This window comes from Acanthochromis polyacanthus, chromosome 5 (assembly GCF_021347895.1).
Source record: "Acanthochromis polyacanthus isolate Apoly-LR-REF ecotype Palm Island chromosome 5, KAUST_Apoly_ChrSc, whole genome shotgun sequence".
Classification (NCBI taxonomy): domain Eukaryota; kingdom Metazoa; phylum Chordata; class Actinopteri; family Pomacentridae; genus Acanthochromis; species Acanthochromis polyacanthus.
Window position 1 is genome coordinate 6,231,981 of NC_067117.1, and position 20,199 is coordinate 6,252,179.

General features: G+C 41.9%; 3 protein-coding genes across 6 annotated transcripts in view; all 3 read left to right on the top strand.

The window, feature by feature from the left end:
* LOC110945230 (elastase-1-like) overlaps window positions 1–20,199 on the top strand; it is a 51,455-nt gene that overhangs the window by 10,705 nt on the left and 20,551 nt on the right. The window contains exon 8 of one of the 3 annotated variants that reach the window (XM_051948851.1): window positions 5,178–5,306. The exons of the other annotated variants lie outside the window; for them this stretch is intronic. Within the exon in view, the coding sequence (XP_051804811.1) occupies window positions 5,178–5,189 (12 nt within the window). The 3' untranslated portion in view covers window positions 5,190–5,306. Of the gene's footprint in view, window positions 1–5,177; window positions 5,307–20,199 lie in introns of those variants that run through there. 3 annotated transcript variants of the gene reach the window in all.
* LOC110972497 (elastase-1-like) lies at window positions 2,240–5,043 on the top strand. The gene is made up of 7 exons (XM_051948855.1): window positions 2,240–2,368; window positions 2,639–2,730; window positions 2,888–2,988; window positions 3,963–4,082; window positions 4,322–4,458; window positions 4,562–4,704; window positions 4,870–5,043. Exons 1-7 carry the CDS (start codon window positions 2,329–2,331, stop codon window positions 5,041–5,043), a joined length of 807 nt encoding a protein of 268 aa, XP_051804815.1. The 5' UTR covers window positions 2,240–2,328.
* The window catches only part of LOC110947793 (elastase-1-like), a 34,443-nt gene continuing 20,551 nt past the window's right edge, over window positions 6,308–20,199 (top strand). Inside the window, exons 1-8 of one of the 2 annotated variants that reach the window (XM_051948856.1) lie at window positions 6,308–6,432; window positions 6,703–6,794; window positions 6,953–7,053; window positions 8,212–8,337; window positions 8,585–8,721; window positions 8,825–8,967; window positions 9,132–9,281; window positions 9,443–9,462. In XM_051948856.1, coding sequence (XP_051804816.1) covers window positions 6,393–6,432; window positions 6,703–6,794; window positions 6,953–7,053; window positions 8,212–8,337; window positions 8,585–8,721; window positions 8,825–8,967; window positions 9,132–9,281; window positions 9,443–9,454 — 801 coding nt within the window. In that variant the 5' untranslated portion in view covers window positions 6,308–6,392 and the 3' untranslated portion in view covers window positions 9,455–9,462. The remainder of the gene's footprint in view (window positions 6,433–6,702; window positions 6,795–6,952; window positions 7,054–8,211; window positions 8,338–8,584; window positions 8,722–8,824; window positions 8,968–9,131; window positions 9,282–9,442; window positions 9,463–20,199) is intronic. The other variant, XM_051948857.1, reaches the window with a different exon arrangement.

Here is a 20,199-nt window from a genome sequence, read left to right on the forward strand (position 1 = left end):
AGTGGCAAGAAGAAAGCCATTTCTCAAAGATATCCATAAAAAGTCTCCTTTGAAGTTTGCCACAAGCCACCTGGGAGACACACCAAACATGTGGAAGAAGGTGCTCTGGTCAGATGAAACCAAAATCGAACTTTTTGGCCACAATGCAAAATGATATGTTTGGCGTAAAAGCAACACAGCTCATCACCCTGAACACACCATCCCCACTGTCAAACATGGTGGTGGCAGCCTCATGGTTTGGGCCTGCTTTTCTTCAGCAGGGACAGGGAAGATGGTTCAAATTGATGGGAAGATGAATGGAGCCAAATACAGGACTATTCTGGAAGAAAACCTGTTGGAGTCTGCAAAAGACCTGAGACTGGGACGGAGATTTATCTTCCAACAGGACAATGATCCAAAACATAAAGCCAAATCTACAATGGAATGGTTCACAAATAAACGTATCCAGGTGTTAGAATGGCCAAGTCAAAGTCCAGACCTGAATCCAATGGAGAATCTGTGGGCAGAGCTGAAGACTGCTGGTCACAAACGCTCTCCATCCAACCTCACTGAGCTCGAGCTGTTTTGCAACGAAGAATGGGCAAGAATTTCAGTCTCTCGATGTGCAAAACTGATAGAGACATACCCCAAGCGACTTGCAGCTGTAACTGCAGCAAAAGGTGGTGCTACAAAGTATTAATGCAAGGGGGCCGAATAATATTGCACGCCCCACTTTTCAGGTTTTTATTTGTTAAAAAAGTTTAAAATATCCAATAAATTTCGTTCCACTTCATGATTGTGTCCCACTTGTTGTTGATTCTTGACAAAAAATTAAAATTTTATATCTTTATGTTTGAAGCCTGAAATGTGGCGAAAGGTTGAAAAGTTCAAGGGGGCCGAATACTTTCACAAGGCACTGTATTTATATAGCGCCAATTACAGTCAAATCGTCTCAAGACACTTTACAGACCCCATATGCCTGACCACCAGAGCAAGCCCCAAGGCGACAGTGGCAATTAGACCAACATCAGATGGAAGATGTGAAGCACACATCAAATGTAGAGTAGCAATGGCAAGAACAGCAGGCTGTGGCTGCACTGACGGAGAAGCCATGTGACCGTCTGGATGAAGATGAATATGAGGCACAAGACCTTATCTGTAATGACTTAGACCCTGATGATTTTTTTGTCCAACATGGTAGAAAGCCTTTCTTTTGTATCCTGTGTCTGGTAGCAGTCAGTGTTGACTCACTGTGACAGTTGCTGTAATTTTCATTGCATCATTTTACTGTCCTGTCCTCACACACCTTGCATGAACTGACAGGCAGATACACTCTATCTCCAATCAATACACTTGACAAAAGGCTCCAAGTTGAATTTGTTTCATGTAGCACTAGCAGTAGGGTAAAACTGAAATACAAAAGCGGATAAGCATCATTATTATTGCTACGATGTATACATATTGTTTAAGCGGGCCAGAACATGTGACTAACATGAATTTATAATATAAACAACTTGTGAAAATAGTTATCATTGACCAAAAATATACACATACAATAACAATGATAACTTAAAAGGCGATCCACTACAAACAAATGCATTCAAATATATGAGTGTTTTAAAACTATTTCTAATAGCTTGGTACTCTAATAGAGTTAACTATTTTGAAGTCATGTGAAAACATTTCCATGATGAAGCCATTTCACATGACACTGATGAATAGAAGGTGAATCATGCAGCAACATTAAGTTGTGATGCAAATATTTGCAAGAACTTGCATTCTGTTCTATCAGACAATTCATTTAAAAATTTCATTCTTCAAAGTAGCACAGAGGATTATCTCATGTGTACAGAAAATACACAGAAAAATCATTTTTGGTATTGGGTGAGAAGTAACAGCTTAAATGTTCCATTTATTTGACATGGTGACAAGTGTCATGATTCACACAGATGTAAGGTCAGCCAGTCATCATTACACTCACGTTGACCCCCAAAAAGTGTGTTTTCCCATAAACTGCTGCCAAAATAAATGTGGTGTACATGATTAGCAAGAAGAAACTTATAAATACCCTTATAAGTCCTTCAGATCACTGTGACTCGTGTTATCCACTGATAAAACTGACGATGTGACATTCTTCTTCTGGACGTGCTGGTCAAGGCAAGAGGCGTTTTTTTTTTTTTTTGAATCGCCTGTGATAACACCATGTGAGACAGAACACAGGTGCATACCTGGATTCTGTCACTGGGGAAAGAACAGTCAGATTTTTCTTCATCAAATGAAGGTCAAGTTCAGGTATAAAAGAACAGGGGAAGCATTCGTTCCTTTGCAAAAATGTAACTCACTGCAGTCATGATTAGGTTTTTGGTGTTGACAAGCCTCGCAGCCATCGGTAAGAAAATGACAGCTCTGTGTGACCATTCGTTATTGATCTCTGTTGGTCTTTCTTGCTCTCGTATCAGTCACTCTATCTGTCATGCAGTCAGTTGCTCTTTTTTAGTTTAGTCAACACACAGGAGCTCCAGCTAATCTGCTCTACCAGGGCACTCTGGTTCCTGCCATGTCTCCTTTCTACTTACTGTCAGTGGAAAGGAAATATTTTTCGGAGATTTCTGTGAATCTACGAATAAATCAAACTCATGCTTTTGTGTTTTTTAACCAGTGCTGGCAGAGGACCAGCCCAGGTATCTGGAGGACAGGCATGAAAGGGTTCACGGAGGTGAGGTGGCCAGTCCCAACTCTTGGCCCTGGCAGGTAACCCACTGTCACACAGACTCAACATCTGCATTTCTATTTAAATGAATATCTGTTTTCATAATTAAAATCATGAGCCAATGCAGTATAACCACAACAAATTGCTGAGTAAAACTCAAATTAAGCATGAATGTTTTTGGCTCTGTTTCCCCTTTAGATCGCTCTTCAGTACCTGTCTGGTGGTAGCTACCTCCATAAATGCGGAGGAACACTCATTACAAGAGACTGGGTGATGACTGCTGCTCACTGTGTGGACAGGTAACTTTAAGATGAGCTAGAATCTCAGATAAAGCATTCTTTGGCTGCTTGTTTTAAGTAGGTTTGTAGATATCTTTTGATTACTTCAACTTTAGTATCCATAGCCTACTCTCTCACAACATTGATGTGTGATTTTTCTTTCCAGATATTTTAAATGCCATCACTGTGAGAAAACTTCTCACAACCTTATTTATGACATACCAAAGGGAAAGAATCCATGAGGCTTTAATGACTTGCATATATGTCTCATGACTGATTGTTACCTCCGCCAGGAGGTTATGTAATCACCGGAGTTTGTTTGTCTGTCTGTCCGTCTGTGTGTGTGTGTGTGTGTGTGTGTGTGTGTGTGTGTGTGTGTGTGTGTGTGTGTGTGTGTGTGTGTGTGTGTGTGTCTGTTTGTTAACAGCATAACTCAAAAAGTCATGGACGGATTTTCACCAAATTTTTACAGGATGTCCGGAAGAGCAAAAGTAACAATCAAATAGATTTTGGAGGTGATCCGGATCACCGTCTGGATCCAGGATTTTTTGAAGGTCGAAGGATAATTGCGAGGGATGGCCGCTAGGCCATCTCTCAATTGTACAGACAGAGGTTGCCGAATCGATCCCAGGCGACAGCCGAATTCCGCGCGGCCGATTCGGCCTGCCCGAGCGAGTCGGGACCGGCGGAACGAAGCGGCGGCGATGCGTACGGTACCGTCACACGCGCGCGCATTGCTACCGTTATGTGCGTGCGTCAAAACACTGTGCTGTTACACTGTACATGCATGTTATGCTTTGTGCAAAAACTGTTAAAACTAAATTAAATCCGTCCATTACGTTTTGGGTTATGCTGTTAACAAACAGACAAACAGACAGACAAACAAACTCGGATTGGTCATCTGTACAATTGAGCGATGGCCTGGTGGAGGTCTGCACTCTCTGAGTGCTTTTCTAGTTCACAATGCTATACTTCTCTTTCATGAAACATTGCAGCGACGACACGTGGCGTGTGGTTCTTGGTGAACATAATCTCGTCACCGACAGTGGCAGAGAGCAAGTCCTGGATGTCAGTCAGGTTGTCATCCACCCTGACTTCGATGTTTTGACGAAGATGTGAGGAATGCTTTTTTGTAAATCTGAAGACTCTTTTGTAGATTCTCAATGGGAAGTGTTATATTTTAAAGTGTTTTGTTAGGAATGAGTTGTAATGTTTTTAAGATAATACATTTCCCTCATTTGTCAAACATCATTGAGCAAACATATTGATTCTTAGCTTATATGGAGTCTGAATGTGACCTTAGGGCAGTGGTACTCGAGGCTGTAGACAAAAATGACTTCTTTTTGATCCTCAGGTATGACATTGCCCTGCTGAAACTGTCCTCTGCGGCTTCTCTGAACTCTTACGTTCAGCTTGGAGCTCTGCCACCCTCCGGCGAGATTCTGCCCAACAACAGCTACTGCTACCTCACCGGATGGGGACGCACCTCCGGTGAGTTGACTGCATGACCCCATTTGGCCTCCTGTCTTTGTGATTTCAGTTGTTGGGTCCTTTCTGTAAAACTCAATGGAACTTGCCGTTTCCTGTTGACCAGCTGACGGTCCCATCTCTAATGAGCTCAAGCAGGCCTTCCTTGCTAGTGTGGACTTTGAGACCTGCAGCAGCCCCGACTGGTTGGGCAGCGATGTGAAGACCACCATGGTGTGTGCCGGAGGTCTTGAGGACTCTGGATGCAATGTGAGTCTGAACAACTGTGTCACGAGAGATTAATACTTAGATAAGTCAGCAATGAAAAGACATGTTGGTGAAAAACATTTTAAAAATCCAAATAAGAAAAAGTAATGGAGTAAAAAAAATGTAACTTTCAAATGTAACCATCAGGATTAAACTTGTTTCTCTCAGGGTGACTCTGGTGGCCCTCTGAACTGCCTGATCAATGGAAAATACTACGTACATGGCGTTGCCATCTATGCATATCCAGGTTGCAACGTTATCAGGAAGCCCACAGTCTTCAGTCGTGTCTCTGCCTACATTGACTGGATGAACTCGGTTAGTATGAAAAATGTGTTTATCTAGTATAGAGGATATTAAAAAGTCCTTTTTCATGCAGGAATACGAGCATTCATGGGTTTCATTAAATTGATCAAATCTTGTTATTTCATTGGGTTTTATGTGATGCTTAATCATTTCTTTTTTCTTTCGTTTCCCAGATCATGTATTAGGCACATAAGTCATCCATGTGGCAGCACACAAAGGCTGACACCATATTCCATCTACTGTACCTACATAATGATCTGATGTCTTTCTGGACAAATAAACTTGATAAAATGTTGACTCAATGTGACATTTGCTGTAATTTTCATTGCATCTTCTTACTGTCCTGTCCTCACACTCCTTGCATGAACTGACGGGCAGATAAACTCCATCTCCAATCAATACACTTGACAAAAGGCTCCAAGTTGAATTTGTTTCATGTAGCACTAACAGTAGGGTAAAACTGAAATACAAAAGCAGATAAACATCATTATTATTGCTACGATGTATACATATTGTTTAAGCGGGCCAGAACATGTGACTAACATGAATTTATAATATAAACAAATTGTGAAAATAGTTATCATTTACCAAAAATATACACACATGATAACTTAAAAGGCGATCCACTACAAACAAATGCATTCAAATATATGAGTGTGTTAAAACTATTTCTAATTGCTTGGTACTCTAATAGAGTTAACTATTTTGAAGTCATGTTAAAACATTTCCATGATGAAGCCATTTCACATGACACTGATGAATAGAAGGTGAATCATGCAGCAACATTAAGTTGTGATGCAAATATTTGCAAGAACTTGCATTCTGTTCCATCAGACAATTCATTTAAAAATTTCATTCTTCAAAGTAGCACAGAGGATGATCTCATGTGTACAGAAAATACACAGAAAAATCATTTTGGGTATTGGGTGAGAAGTAACAGCTCAAATGTTCCATTTATTTGACATGGTGACAAGTGTCATGATTCACACAGATGTAAGGTCAGCCAGTCATCATTACACTCACTTTTGGCCCCAAAAAGTGTGTTTTCCCATAAACTGCTGCCAAAATAAATGTGGTGTACATGATTAGCAAGAAGAAACTTATAAATACCCTTATAAGTCCTTCAGATCACTGTGACTCATGTTATCCACCGATAAAACTGACTACAGTATGTGACATTTTTATTCTGGACGTGCTGGTCAGAGCAATAGGTGTTTTTTCATCACCTGTGATAACACCGTGTGAGACAGAACACAGCTGCATACCTGGATTTTGTCACTGGGGAAAGAAAAGCCGTGTTTTTCCACATCAGCTGAAGGTCAAGTTCAGGTATAAAAGAACAGGAGACCCATTCGTTCATTGCAGAAGCATTGTAACTCATTGCAGTCATGCTCAGGTTTTTGGTGTTGACAAGCCTCGCAGCCATCGGTAAGAAAATGACAGCTCTGTGTGACTATTGGTTATTGATCTCTGTTGGTCTTTCTTGCTCTCGTATCAGTCACTCTATCTGTCATGCAGTCAGTCGCTCTTTTTTAGTTTAGTCAACACACAGGAGCTCCAGCTAATCTGCTCTAACAGGGCACTCTGGTTCCTGCCATGTCTCCTTTCTACTTACTGTAGGTGGATAGCAAATATTGTTAGGAACTTTCTGGGAATCCATGAATGAAACAAACTCATGTTTTTATGTTTTTCAACCAGTGCTGGCAGAGGACCAGCCCAGGTATCTGGAGGACAGGCATGGAAGGGTTGTTGGAGGTGAGGTGGCCAGTCCCAACTCTTGGCCCTGGCAGGTAACCCACTGTCACACAGACTCAACATCTACATTTCTATTTAAATGGATGTACTTTTTTCATCATTAAAATAATGAGCCAATGCAGTATAACCATATCAAATTGCTGAGTAAAACTCAAATTAAGCATGAATGTTTTTTGCTCTGTTTCCCCTTTAGATCTCTCTTCAGTACATCTCTGGTGGTTACGCCTACCTCCAATGTGGAGGAACCCTCATTGCGAGAGACTGGGTGATGACCGCTGCTCACTGTGTGGACAGGTAACACAATGATGAGCTTGAATCTCAGATAAAGCATTCTTTGGCTACTTCTTTTGAGTAGGTTTGTACATATCTTTTGATTACTTTGACTCTAATATCCACAGCCTACTCTTTCACAACATTGTGGTATGATTTTTTTTCACATATTTTAAATGCCGTTATTGTGTGAAAATCTCTCATAACCTTATTTATAACACACCAAGGAGGAAATAATCCATGATGCTTGAATGACTTGCCAAAACAGTGCTCCTTCACTATATCATGGTTCACTTCTTGCGGTCTCACTATATCGCGGATTTTTTGATTGGGTTTGGTTCCACGGATGTTTCACTATATCGTGGAATTTTGCTGTATGGATATGTTTTTTCTGTAGTGATCATTTGGCGAGCTGCATTCATGACTACACTTGAGGACACATACCTGCTCTTTATGCATTATGTAACTGCCAGGTGCTTCTATTTTGACACAGACTGCAGTATAAATGTTGCAGGAAATCTTCAAACTCACTACACTTCACACTCACAGTCATGACAACGTAACACTTAAGCAAAGTAACTAGGCCGACTAAACCACAAAAAGACAATAAAACACAAATACTAATAACACTGTAACACTAACATGACATTTAAACCCCCGACACCCAGAACTCCCATGGTGCATTGCAGCACAACAGTTCAGTCATCGCTACCAGCTCTGCCATCGCTGCATTATTTGAATAATTTTTGCGGTAAAATAAGCAATTTCTAGCCTAAAAAATGCATAAACAATATAAAAACATGTTAAAGAAATTAAAACATATTAAAATAATATTTAATGTTAATAAGATGTGTAGCATACAGCACTTGGTTCTGATTGGCTCAGCGACCGTAGCATCAGTCTCCTCTGTCTAACCTGTGTGTAGCACATATGGTGTAGCGGCATTCGGTATCTGGCCCTGTCCGTTTCACACAGACGTCTGATCGCTGCAAGGTGTGGCTCTGCGATGATGTGCAGTGTGTGGAGAGGGTTTATAAAGCCTTAAATATATAACAAGAACAGCACTCACAGAGCGTAGAACTCCTCCAAGACTCTTCATTCTCTGACTTTGTGCTGAACACAGACGTGTGTTATGCCTGTGTGCGTAAATCACCTGACCTTCTCTTTTCTGAAACATTGCAGCACTAGGACGTGGCGTGTGGTTCTTGGTGAGCACGATCTCTACAGCAACAGTGGCAGAGAGCAGTTCCTGAGTGTCAGCCAGGTCCACATCCACCCCAATTGGAACACTTATAATGTGGCCAATGGGTGAGGAATGCTTTTTTGTAAATCTGAAGAATCTTTTGTAGATTCTCAATGGGAAGTGTTATATTTTAAAGTATTTTGTTAGGAATGAGTTGTAATGTTTTCAAGGTAATATATTTCCCTCATTTGTCAAACATCATTGAGCAAACATATTGACTCTGAGCTTGTATGGAGTCTGAATGTGGCCTTCGGAGAGTGGTACTCGAGACTGTAGACAAAAATGACTTCTTTTGGATTGTCTCCACCTCAGGTATGACATTGCCCTGCTGAAACTGTCCTCTGCAGCTTCTCTGAACTCTTACGTCCAGCTTGGTGCTCTGCCTCCCTCCGGCGAGATTCTGCCCAACAACAGCAACTGCTACGTCACCGGATGGGGAGCCACCTCCAGTGAGTTGACTGCATGACCCCATTTGGCCTCCTGTCTTTGTGATTTCAGTTGTTGGGTCCTTTCCGTAAAACTCAATGTAACTTGCCATTTCCTGTTGACCAGCTGATGGTTCCATCTCTGGTGAGCTCAAGCAGGCCTACCTTCCTAGCGTGCACCATGAGACCTGCAGCAGCTCTAGCTGGTGGGGCAGCACTGTGAAGACCACCATGGTGTGTGCTGGAGGTGGTGCGGAATCTGGATGCTTTGTGAGTCTGAACAACTGTGTCACTGGAGATAAATACTTAGATAAGTCAGCAATGGAAAGACATGTTGGTGGAAATCATTTTAAAAATCTAAATAAGAGAAAGTAATGGAGTAAAAAAATGTAACTTCCAAATGTAATCATCAGGATTAAACTTGTTTCTCTCAGGGTGACTCTGGCGGCCCTCTGAACTGCCTGATCAATGGAAGATACTACGTGCACGGTGTCACCAGCTTTGTGTCTAGTTTAGGTTGCAACACTATCAGGAAGCCCACAGTCTTCACCCGTGTCTCTGCCTACATTGACTGGATGAACTCGGTTAGTATGAAAAATGTGTTTACCTAGTATAGAGGATACTAAAAAGTCCTTCTTTGTGCAGGAATACAAGCATTCATGGGCTTCATTAAATTTATCGAATCTAGTTATATCATTGGGTTTCATGTGATGCTTAATCACTTCTTATTTCTTCTATTTCCCAGATCATGTATTAGGCACAGCGGTCATCCATGTGGCAGCCCACAAAGGCTGACACCATCGTCCATCAACTGTACCTACATAATGGTCTGATGTCATTCTAAAAAATAAATTTGATAAAATTTTGTGTCATGACTCATTTTTCACCTGAAGGTTTATGCAGCCACAGTCATATGTCAATATGAAAGTTACTACTTCGTAGTTCTTCTGCTTTACAGATCAAACTATCCTACCTGCAAAAAAATTAATTTACAAATACAAATTTAATTAAATTGTGCCCTCAAACTGAAATAAAAATGTTCAATTGAACACTTTGATACAGATTTTAAGACACACTTTTTATCGCACTCTAATGCAAACTGTGGTAAAGTTTGGTACAGACAACAGGTGCATGTCTAACTGCTGCCAAGCTCAGCTGAGGTTCCACAGTAAAAGAAGATCAGATCAGGGTGTAAAAGACTGACAAAGGCATTGAGAAATGCTGAGATGTTGCAGAGATGTTTTCACCATTCTCACAGCCACAGGTGGCAAATGTCAGGCCCATTGTGTAACTAATCCACTGGTGAAAATTGCAGTTTCTTACTTAGAAACACAGAACTTAACAAAAGGCAGACGCATAGAAATTTAAACATATTGAGGTAACATTTGATGAATTTGCTTCAGCACTGCATGATGAATTGTAGGAGGTGACAAAGTGCTTCACAACACCTCCTGGCCCCAGGAGTTACCATATCAACAAGGCAGAGTCATGTATAAAATATTGTGTTAGTGCAAGATCCTGTTGTTGTCCTGCAGTAAAGACAGTTAATGAACAAAACTGCATGTCTCTAGTCTGTTTCAAAGATAGTTATAGAACTCTTAATCTCCAGTATATAATTTCTCCATGATGCAAAAACATGTCATTTCTGGAAATATGCTTTTTGTTTTGTTTTGTTTTGTTTTCCAGCTGACAATAAGATGTGAAGCTTGGTTCTATTTTCAAACTTGAAAAATAAAAAATGATAAAAAAAGGTTTTACAGTCAACATGGTAATTAAAACTTAGTATAATATTTTTGTCTGTGATTTCAAACAACCACAAATACGTGTAAAAAAAGATTGTATTTTTAAACGCGGATTTAAATGCAATAAAAGTGGTGTCATATGTTACAAAAGAGCAAACTACCATTTACAAAACTATAATATTTTGGTGCAGATTATTTGCAGTTCTGTCTGCCTGTTTTCTTTTTCTTTTTCAAAGCTAACATACAGTATAAACTCATATTTTTGCTCTTACTAGCTATAATATGTACTTTAACGACATGGGGAAAATCTGTACAACAGTAAACTGTGGAAAGAAAATTACAGTTAAAACACACACACACACACACACGCACTTATACATGTGCATATATACATAAAAATATAAACAGTGGTTCTTCATCTATCGCAGGTGGGTCTGGAACGTAACTGTGAAGTGTCATAACCTTCCTTGAGATTTATATATTTCAATGAGGAGACAGTGGCTAGCCCTTAGCTTGACTTTATTTTTTATAACACGTGAACAGCGTTCCCTCTCAGTCCGCTTTACTTCCTGTTTTTATCCGCGACGTACATTCGCCTACTGACGTATAGTCCGTCAGAGCTCACAACAGGTTTACGTGACATCTCCCCCTTTTAGTTTGGAGTCCCAAACAGTATTAAACAAAACAACTGTAGCTATGAAACGCCTAGACAATAGCTTTTAAGAAATCCACGTATCAAATAAACGTAATATCTCTTATTCTGTTTATCAGTGTTATTCTTTTCAAACTTACTGAGCTGGCTTACTCTTATTTACTATAGTGCAAGTGAACAACTAAATATAAACAACCATTCTGCAACAGACCTTTCTCTTTTACTTTTAACATAACTGGTCTGTAAACATATTAACACATTTCTTCTGACTAATAAGTCAGTTTAACGGCAGGTTTGACAGTACGTCAAACCCGTGTTCTCACAACCCCGGGTGAAGATGGTGTTATGCTTTCAGTCTCAGAGTCACTTCTATTTGGACAAGTGGTAGGTGCCGTGCTACCCTGTGGAGTGGAGACCCCCGGTAACTGTGTCGGAGTGTCTTCCTTTTCCTGGTTGATGACCTGCAGGTGTCTCCGGTTTTGTCTGGTGGTGTCTCCTAGTGGTGTTTTCACCACGAATGAACGCGGAGTAGAACACGAAGCCTTGATCACCCCGGTACCTCTCCATGTCTTCTCCGAGTCTGTTTTCAGTTGCACTCGGTCACCAACACTTATGGCAGGAAGCGGCTTGGCAGAGTGTCTCCTGTTGTAGGTGTATTCATAGCCCTGCTTAGCTTTGGCATCTGTCCTCCTGACTGTAGACAGATTAGGCCATCCCGGTCTTAGCTGATGGTGGAGCTTGGGGATTGTAGTGTCTTGTCGGCTCTGTGGCTGTGTCTCTGTAGGTCAGGAGTGCAAGGTGAGGGTCTGGTTGCCTTAGGATGCTCTTAGCTGTCCTGACAGCTCGCTCCGCCATCCCGTTGCTTTGGGGATAGTGTGGGCTTGATGTAGTATGTTGAATATCATACTTGGACGTGAAGACTTGGAACTGTTGAGAGGTGAACTGTGGGCCGTTATCCGTAATCAGCTCCTCTGGTATCCCGAACCGTGTGAATATACTCATCAGTTTACTTATAACCGCTTCAATTGTGGTCTGGGTAAGACACAATACTTCAAGTCATCTTGAATAATAGTCTATTACAACCAGGAAATGTTTTCCTTTAAACTCACAAAGATCTGCAGCGAGCCTCTGCCATGGGAGTTTTGGTAAAGGCATTGTGATGAGCGGTTCCCGGCTTTGGCTTGGTTTGTGCTCATTAAAGTGTGGGCATGAAGAGACTTTTTCTTTTACTGCATGGCTGATTTTTGGCCACCAGATGGCATCTTTGTATCTCTCTCTGGATTTGTTTAGGCCTTGGTGCCCATCGTGGAACCTCTCCAACATCTCAGTTCTCATTGTTTGTGGGATAACTATTTGGTTTCCCCTTTTCACCAGTCCATTATGTTCACTAAAACTACTCCTCTCCATAAAATAGTCTAGTGCTGGTCTGACCACATTTTGTTTGTATCGTGGCCAACCGGACTGAATGTATTTTCTGACCTTCTGCAGTGTCTCATCCTTCTCTGTCTCAGTCTTTATACGCTCCAGGACTGTTTTAGGCCTCTCTTGCACCTCGATGGCGTCCACATAAGCCTGGACATCTTCACACAGTTTCGAGTCGTCCATCTTTGACTCTGGGTGCCTCGACAGCACATCAGGAACTATTAAGTTCTTGCCAGGGATGTACTCAGCGACAGGGTTAAATTTCATTAAGCGGATCAAAAGTCGCTGGCACCGCAGTGGGGTTTTGTCAAGGTCTCTGTTGTTGATGAGTGTCACCAGTGGTTTGTGGTCCGTAAGTAGTTTGTAGCTTTCCAGACCGCACAGATATATATAAAACTTTTCCGAAGCCCAGACACTTGCAAGGCATTCTTTTTCAATCTGTGCATACTTCTTTTCTGCATCATTGAGTGTACGAGAGCAGTAGGCTACTGGTTTGAGTTTGCCTCCGTGGTTCTGCAGCAGCACTCCACCTCGTCCATAACTGAATGCGTCAGCACCTACTACAGTGGGCAGTGTAGGGTCAAAGTACTGAAGTATAGGGGCAGAGGAGATCAGTGTTTTTACCTTCCTGAAGGCTGCTTCTTGCTGTGTCTCCCACACCCAAGCTACTGTGTTCTTCAACAGCTCGTTAAGGGGATGAAGGATTTCAGACAAGTTTGGTATATGTCTGCCAACATAATTTATCATACCAAGTACTCTTTTCAACTCGCTCACATTTTTAGGTGTCTCCAGAGCAGTGATGGCCGACACCCTTTCTGGGCTTGGGGTTACACCCTCCTGACTGATAACCTGGCCTAGGAAGTGAAGAGAAGTCTGCCTGAACTTACATTTTTGGCGGTTGAGTTTTAGGCCAGATGCTCGAATGGTCTCCAGCACCCTTTTCAGGCGACTGTCGTGCTCTTCCTCAGTGGCTCCAAACACGAGTATGTCATCCATATAAACAACAGTCCCCTCGTGATCCTGCAGTAGCTCTTGCATCCTTCTTTGAAATATCTCTGGTGCTGATGTTATCCCAAATGGGAGTCGTTTAAAACAGTAGCGCCCTTTTGGTGTTATGAAAGTGGTTAGCCTTGAACTTTCCTCGTCCAGGGCCATTTGCCAAAATCCACTGGCTGCATCCAGTGTTGTATACACCTTGCTTCCAGCCAGTTTATGGAAAATGCTCTTGGTGGTCGGCAGGATAAACTTCTCACGTTTCACGTTCTCATTGAGTTTCGTGAGACCAACACATATCCTTACTTTCCCGTTTGGCTTAATCACAGGGACCATAGGTGCTACCCATTCTGTAGGCTCTGTTACGCGCTCGATTATGCCATTCTCCTCCATGCGTTTTAACTCCTCTTCTACTTTGGGCAGCAGCGGAATGGGTATACGGCGCGGTGCTGCAACACTGTATGGCTTGACGTTTTCTTTTAGGGCTATCTTTATAGGATCACCCTTAAGCAGTCCTAACTCACCAAACACACTGACTTCTCCAATGTGTTGTATCAGGCCTAGGCGAACACCAACAGATCTGCTCAGTCGGTTATCACATGTAGACTTTGCCACTATTATCCTGAAGTAACAGTCTGTTGATTTTCCCCCTTTTTGCACCTTTGTCCTGGCGAGGAATTGCCCCAGCCAAGCCACTGTTCCTCCTGGACTGTCCAGTTTAGAGGTAACCGGGCTAAGTTTTGGCTTAACACGGAGACGGTCGAACGTAGCCTCATTTATTATAGTTGTGTCAGCACCAGAGTCAATCTTAAAATTGACAGCTGTTTGACATATCACCAGAGTGGTGCACCATGCTGGTTCTGTATCTGTGATTACTTCATCCACTGTAACCTCATTCTCAGGTGTAGTTTCCTCTACTGAGCCCAAGAACAAACTGTCAACTTCTTCAGTCACTTCTTGTATCATTCTGGTTTTGCATTTGTTAGCAAAGTGGCCAATTTTGTGGCATTTATTACATTCTCTGTCCTTAGCTGGGCATTTGTCTCTTGCGTGCCTACGCCCACATCTGCCACAGTGTCATCTTTCATTTTGTTTTTGTTCCCCTGTTGCCTCTTGCCGTGTGTTTTTCCACTTGTTTCTGTAGGATTTTGATTTGACTTCATCAACGTGCCCTGTTGCTCCAGCCTCACAGTTCTGCTGCTTAACTAGCTCTGAGTGTCTGGCCATGTCGACTGCCTTTTTCAGAGTGAGGTCGCTGGTCATTTGTAGCTTTAGTGAGAGATCTTTGTCTTTAATTCCTATGACAAGTCTGTCTCTTATTTCCTCCTCCTTCTCTTTAAAGTCACAGTGAGCTGCGAGTTCATACAGGTGTCTTATGTAATGTTCAACAGACTCACTCGCGTCTTGTGTACGTGAGTGAAAACGTGCTCTCTCGAAAATCACGTTCCTCTTCGGCACAAAGTGCTCATCAAACAGTCCCAGCACGTCGTCAAAATCCTCCTCCTCGTCAGCCGCCAAGGCAAACGATTTTACACTTGTTCAGCCTCCGGGCCCATGGAATAAATCAAAGCGCTGACCTGGACGTCGGGTGGCTCTTTGCTAAGCTTCATAGCTATCCGGTACCTGGAGAAGCGTTGTTTCCAATTGGGCCATTCCTCCGGTTTAGCGAAGTTAAACTGCTCCGGCGCGGAAAACTTCGCCATTCTGTGTGGTTCCCTCCAGCGGGACTACGTTCTCGACTCGGCGTGCCCTTCCAGTTTCTTCTGACACCATGTGAAGTGTCTTAACCTTCCTTGAGATTTATATATTTCAATGAGGAGACAGCGGCTAGCCCTTAGCTTGACTTTATTTTTTACAACACGTGAACAGCGTTACCTCTCAGTCCGCTTTACTTCCTGTTTTTATCCGCTACGTACATCCGCCTACTGACGTATAGTCCGTCAGAGCTCACAACAGGTTTACGTGACCCCTGTGATCGGCAAAAATCTGCAAAGTAGCAAACATATTGTAACTGTTAAATATTGGTCAACTCAGTCATCTCCAGGGCTGTGGGTCAGACAGGTTTCAATTATCTTGCATTTTTGTGCTCATATTGTTTGCCGTCTTTCATGCTAAACATCCCCAGCATGACAGGGCAGTTCTCTGCAGGCTTTATTCACCACTCAGCACAACAAACACGGACTTCGCTCTTACCGACTCTCTCGCTCTACCACAATTAAATCAGCCGTATCAAAAACAATAAGAATGCGACCAACATGTGGCATACTGAGGAGTAGAGGTGGGTGGATCGATCCAAATATTGATAATATCGATACTGGCGTTGGTATTGATATTGAATGATACCAGTGTAATGATATCGATACTTTAGTTTCAGTTTCTGTCCTGTATGTCTGCACAATATACTATAATGCCAACACTGGCCAGAAACGCACAACCGGAGGGACGGGGAGGGGGCAGAGATGATTAGAGCTGGAGGGTCGAGCTCTGGGATCTTTTGCGTCAAAGGTTTCAGATGTGCGTGATGCAGTACTGCTTTTGGTATGGGAATTTCAGAGTGATTATTCAGAATGGCATTACACTCAATCAGTGTTGGTCGAAAGAGAATAACCTGCCCGTACATGGACTCTACTTGAAGTCATGCGCTCGTCTGCCTGCTGTCTTAACTACACCATTTTGAACCCTCTTTCTGGATAATGGATATGCACAGTTCTTATCCTTTTCACCTGTGCAGCTGATTTGGTGCCTAGCCACTTCACTAAGAGGTCCATCTCTTCAGTGTCTGTAAGGTTGAAACATCTTATGGCATTCAAGAATGATGCTACCTGTAAAGCGTGACTTAAAGTATGTCCGACCTGACTTCCAACACATTGCATACTCTCCTTAAGTTGACGGTCAAGACTGGGTTTGCTATCCTGAATGTGATACTGAACAGGAGCTTTTGGTGCATGCTGTACAACAGTGGTAGGTTGACCAACAGTGTCAGCAGTGGTTCCCTCTAATGCAGGTGTTGACTGATTGATAGCATACATTGCCTGGTCCTCCAGATATCCTTTTGTGCGCTGTGTTGGATCATGGGTGTGGAGATCAATTTTGGAGCTGAGGTCCTCATTTTCTCTTCCATGGCTGACTCTAAAACTTCAGCCTTAGCTCGCACAGCTGCAGCTTATTTCTCTAGCTGAAGAGTATTCAGTGATACCTCTAGATGTGCCTATTCAACCTTGAAAAATGCTTCTTCTAAGTGTGCTTGTTCCATTCAGGCGTGAACTAACCCTGATGCCACCCGCTGGTTTCAACACCGAGAAAATGAAGCCCGGATTTTGCTACTTCTTGGTCGTCATTTTGGATTTTTTGGAGCCAGTGACGTAAAAAGCGTCATCAAACAGGCTGGACCGGAGAGCAACTAGGGGCAGGATCAGTCAATGGTCGGGCCAGACTGAGAGTTGATAACTCTCATCCAGCCCACATTTTACCGCAGAGGCTTCTGTTGCTGCTTTTGGAATAAAAGGATCTGTCAATCATTCCAGACAAGACTGTCTATCAAGTATAGCCACGCCCCCTGGCTCAACCAAATGTAACGATTTATTTAAAATTCAGTATTGATTTATTTTAAGATCGGCCACTTGATCTCTCATTTTGACCATGAAAACTAACAGGAAAAAATCCTGAGCTGTAGAAATTCAGTCTATCAAATTTGATTTTTTCCGGTGATGAATTGGGGTCTATGGAGCAAAAGCTTTTTGGAGCCAACCCTAGCGGACGGCGTGATATTGCAAGTTTTTGATACTTCCGGGTGGGCTTTATTTTTGGAGCCAGATGCTACGTCCATCTTTATATACAGTCTATGGTTCCATTTTGATTTCTATTTCCCTTTCAGCAAATGCTGCCTCTGCGTTAGCAGCCTGGGCTTCAGCATGAGCTAAGACTGTGGCCTTTTGGTGTCGGTGCTGTATAACTGCTCTGCACTAATACAGCAAAAGGACGTGGAAGGCGCTCCTTCTGTCTGATGGCCTACAGGTCACCCTTGGGCAAGGTGTAGCACCTGTTTAGCCTCCCGACCAGGGTTACGTGAAACCATGACTTGCAGATGGATGGATGATTGTACATGCAGATTCAGTTTAAAGCGAATATGTGGTTGTATAATCACAACGCTGGGCAGAGGAATCCATAGATCAATGGCCAGAGTTACAAGTCCAGTATGGACACCGCAGCTGAAGAAGGCAACGGAAGACCACTTCAGTAATGAGAAGATGGTCAGAATACATAAGAGAACTATATGAAGACAGAGAATGGGACAGCACTTTCCATGTCCACAGTAATAACGATGGACCACCAATACTGAAAGCAGAAGTGGAACATGGTATGAAGAACATGCAGAATGGAATATACCAGTGGAAATGCACAAGGCTCTTGAGGATTTTGGAATAGAGAAGTTAACAACTCTTCTAAATATGATGTACAACAGCGGTAAACTCCCAAAAGACCTTGTGAAGTCAGTGTTCATCCCAATCCTAAAGAAATCAGGAACAACAAAATTTGGACAGTTCAGAACAATCAGCCTCAAGAACCACCTCACAAAATTATTATTAAGAATCATAATGCTCAAAATACGAAATGAAATTAAACCAGAGATTAGTGAAGAGCAATACGGATTTGTAGAGGGCAAAGGTACGTCAAACGCAATATACATTTTAAGGACTGTTATGGAACGGTCAATAGAAGTACAACAAGACTTATAAATGTGTTTCATCGATTACATCAAAGCTTTCAACACAGTAAAACATCAAGCAATAATCCAGATGCTAAAGGACATCAACACAGATGGAAAGGATTTATAAATGATTAAAAAGATCTGCATTGGCAACAAAGTGCAGCAGTGAAATTAAACAATGCATTTGGTGAAGAATAACCAATAACACAAGGACTCAGACAGGGATGTGTGCTGTCACTTGACGTGTTCTCCGTGTACAGTGAAAACATCATGAGGAAAATACAAGGTGTACTGGGAGTAACCATGTGAGGTTATAACATCAATAACATACCGGGCTTTGCAAAAGTTCTGTTACACGGTTTCATGATCTTTAGAGACGTTTACATGTCGGAGTGAAAAATTCCATTAAATAAACTGAAAGTTCTACCTTATAGGCAGGTGTCCTTAATACAATTTTTTTCTCCGGTGAAGTTGCATCAAGATGGAAGTCAAAAGAGTTGAGATATCTGCTCTCCTTCATGCTGGCCACAACAAGTCTGACAGAGCCAAGCAGCTGAACATCAGCCAGATGACCGTCCACAGAGTCGCGGAGAGGCTGAAGAATGGTGAAGATCTTTCAGTGATCTTTCAAGAATGGTGAAGACCTGAAAGATCTTCACCATTCTTTAGCCTCTCCGCAACTCTGTGGACGGTCATCCGGCTGATGTTCAGCACAAAGGAGAGCAGATATCTCAACTCTTTTGACTTCCATCTTGATACACAAAGAAACCAAAAAAACCAAAAAGAAAACAGAAGTAATGGTAATTTCCAAGAAAAATGTCATCCCAACCTGCAATGTAGAATTAATTCAATTCAGTTTTATTTATATTGCGCCAATTACAGTCAAATTGTCTCAAGACGCTTTACAGACCCCAGATGTCTGACCACCAGAGCAAGCCCCAAGGTGACAGTGGCAATTAGACCAAGAAATACTGAAGCAGGTTCATCATTTCAAATATCTCGGTTCATGGATAACATCAGATGGAAGATGTGAAGCAGAGGCACACATCAAATGTAGAGTAGCAATGGCAAGAACAGCAGGCTGTGGCTGCACTGACGGAGGAGCCATGTGACCGTCTGGATGAAGATGAATATGAGGCACAAGACCTTATCTGTAATGACTTAGACCCTGATGATTTTTTTGTCCAACATGGTAGAAAGCCTTTCTTTTGTATCCTGTGTCTGGTAGCAGTCAGTGTTGACTCACTGTGACATTTGCTGTAATTTTCATTGCATCTTCTTACTGTCCTGTCCTCACACACCTTGCATGAACTGACGGGCAGATACACTCCATCTCCAATCAATACACTTGACAAAAGGCTCCAAGTTGAATTTGTTTCATGTAGCACTAGCAGTAGGTTAAAACTGAAATACAAAAGTGGATAAGCATCATTATTATTGCTACGATGTATACATATTGTTTAAGCGGGCCAGAACATGTGACTAACATGAATTTATAATATAAACAACTTGTGAAAATAGTTATCATTTACCAAAAATATACACATACAATAACAATGATAACTTAAAAGGCGATCCACTACAAACAAATGCATTCAAATATATGAGTGTTTTAAAACTATTTCTAATAGCTTGGTACTCTAATAGAGTTAACTATTTTGAAGTCATGTTAAAACATTTCCATGATGAAGCCATTTCACATGGCACTGATGAATAGAAGGTGAATCATGCAGCAACATTAAGTTGAGGTACAAATATTTGCAAGAACTTGCATTCGGTTCCATCAGACAATTCATTTTAAAATTTCATTCTCGAGAGTAGCACAGAGGATGATCTCATGTGTACAGAAAATATACAGAAGAATCATTTTGGGTATTGGGTGAGAAGTAACAGCTTAAATGTTCCATTTATTTGATATGGTGACAAGTGTGATGATTCACACAGATGTAAGGTCAGCCAGTCATCATTACACTCACGTTGACCTC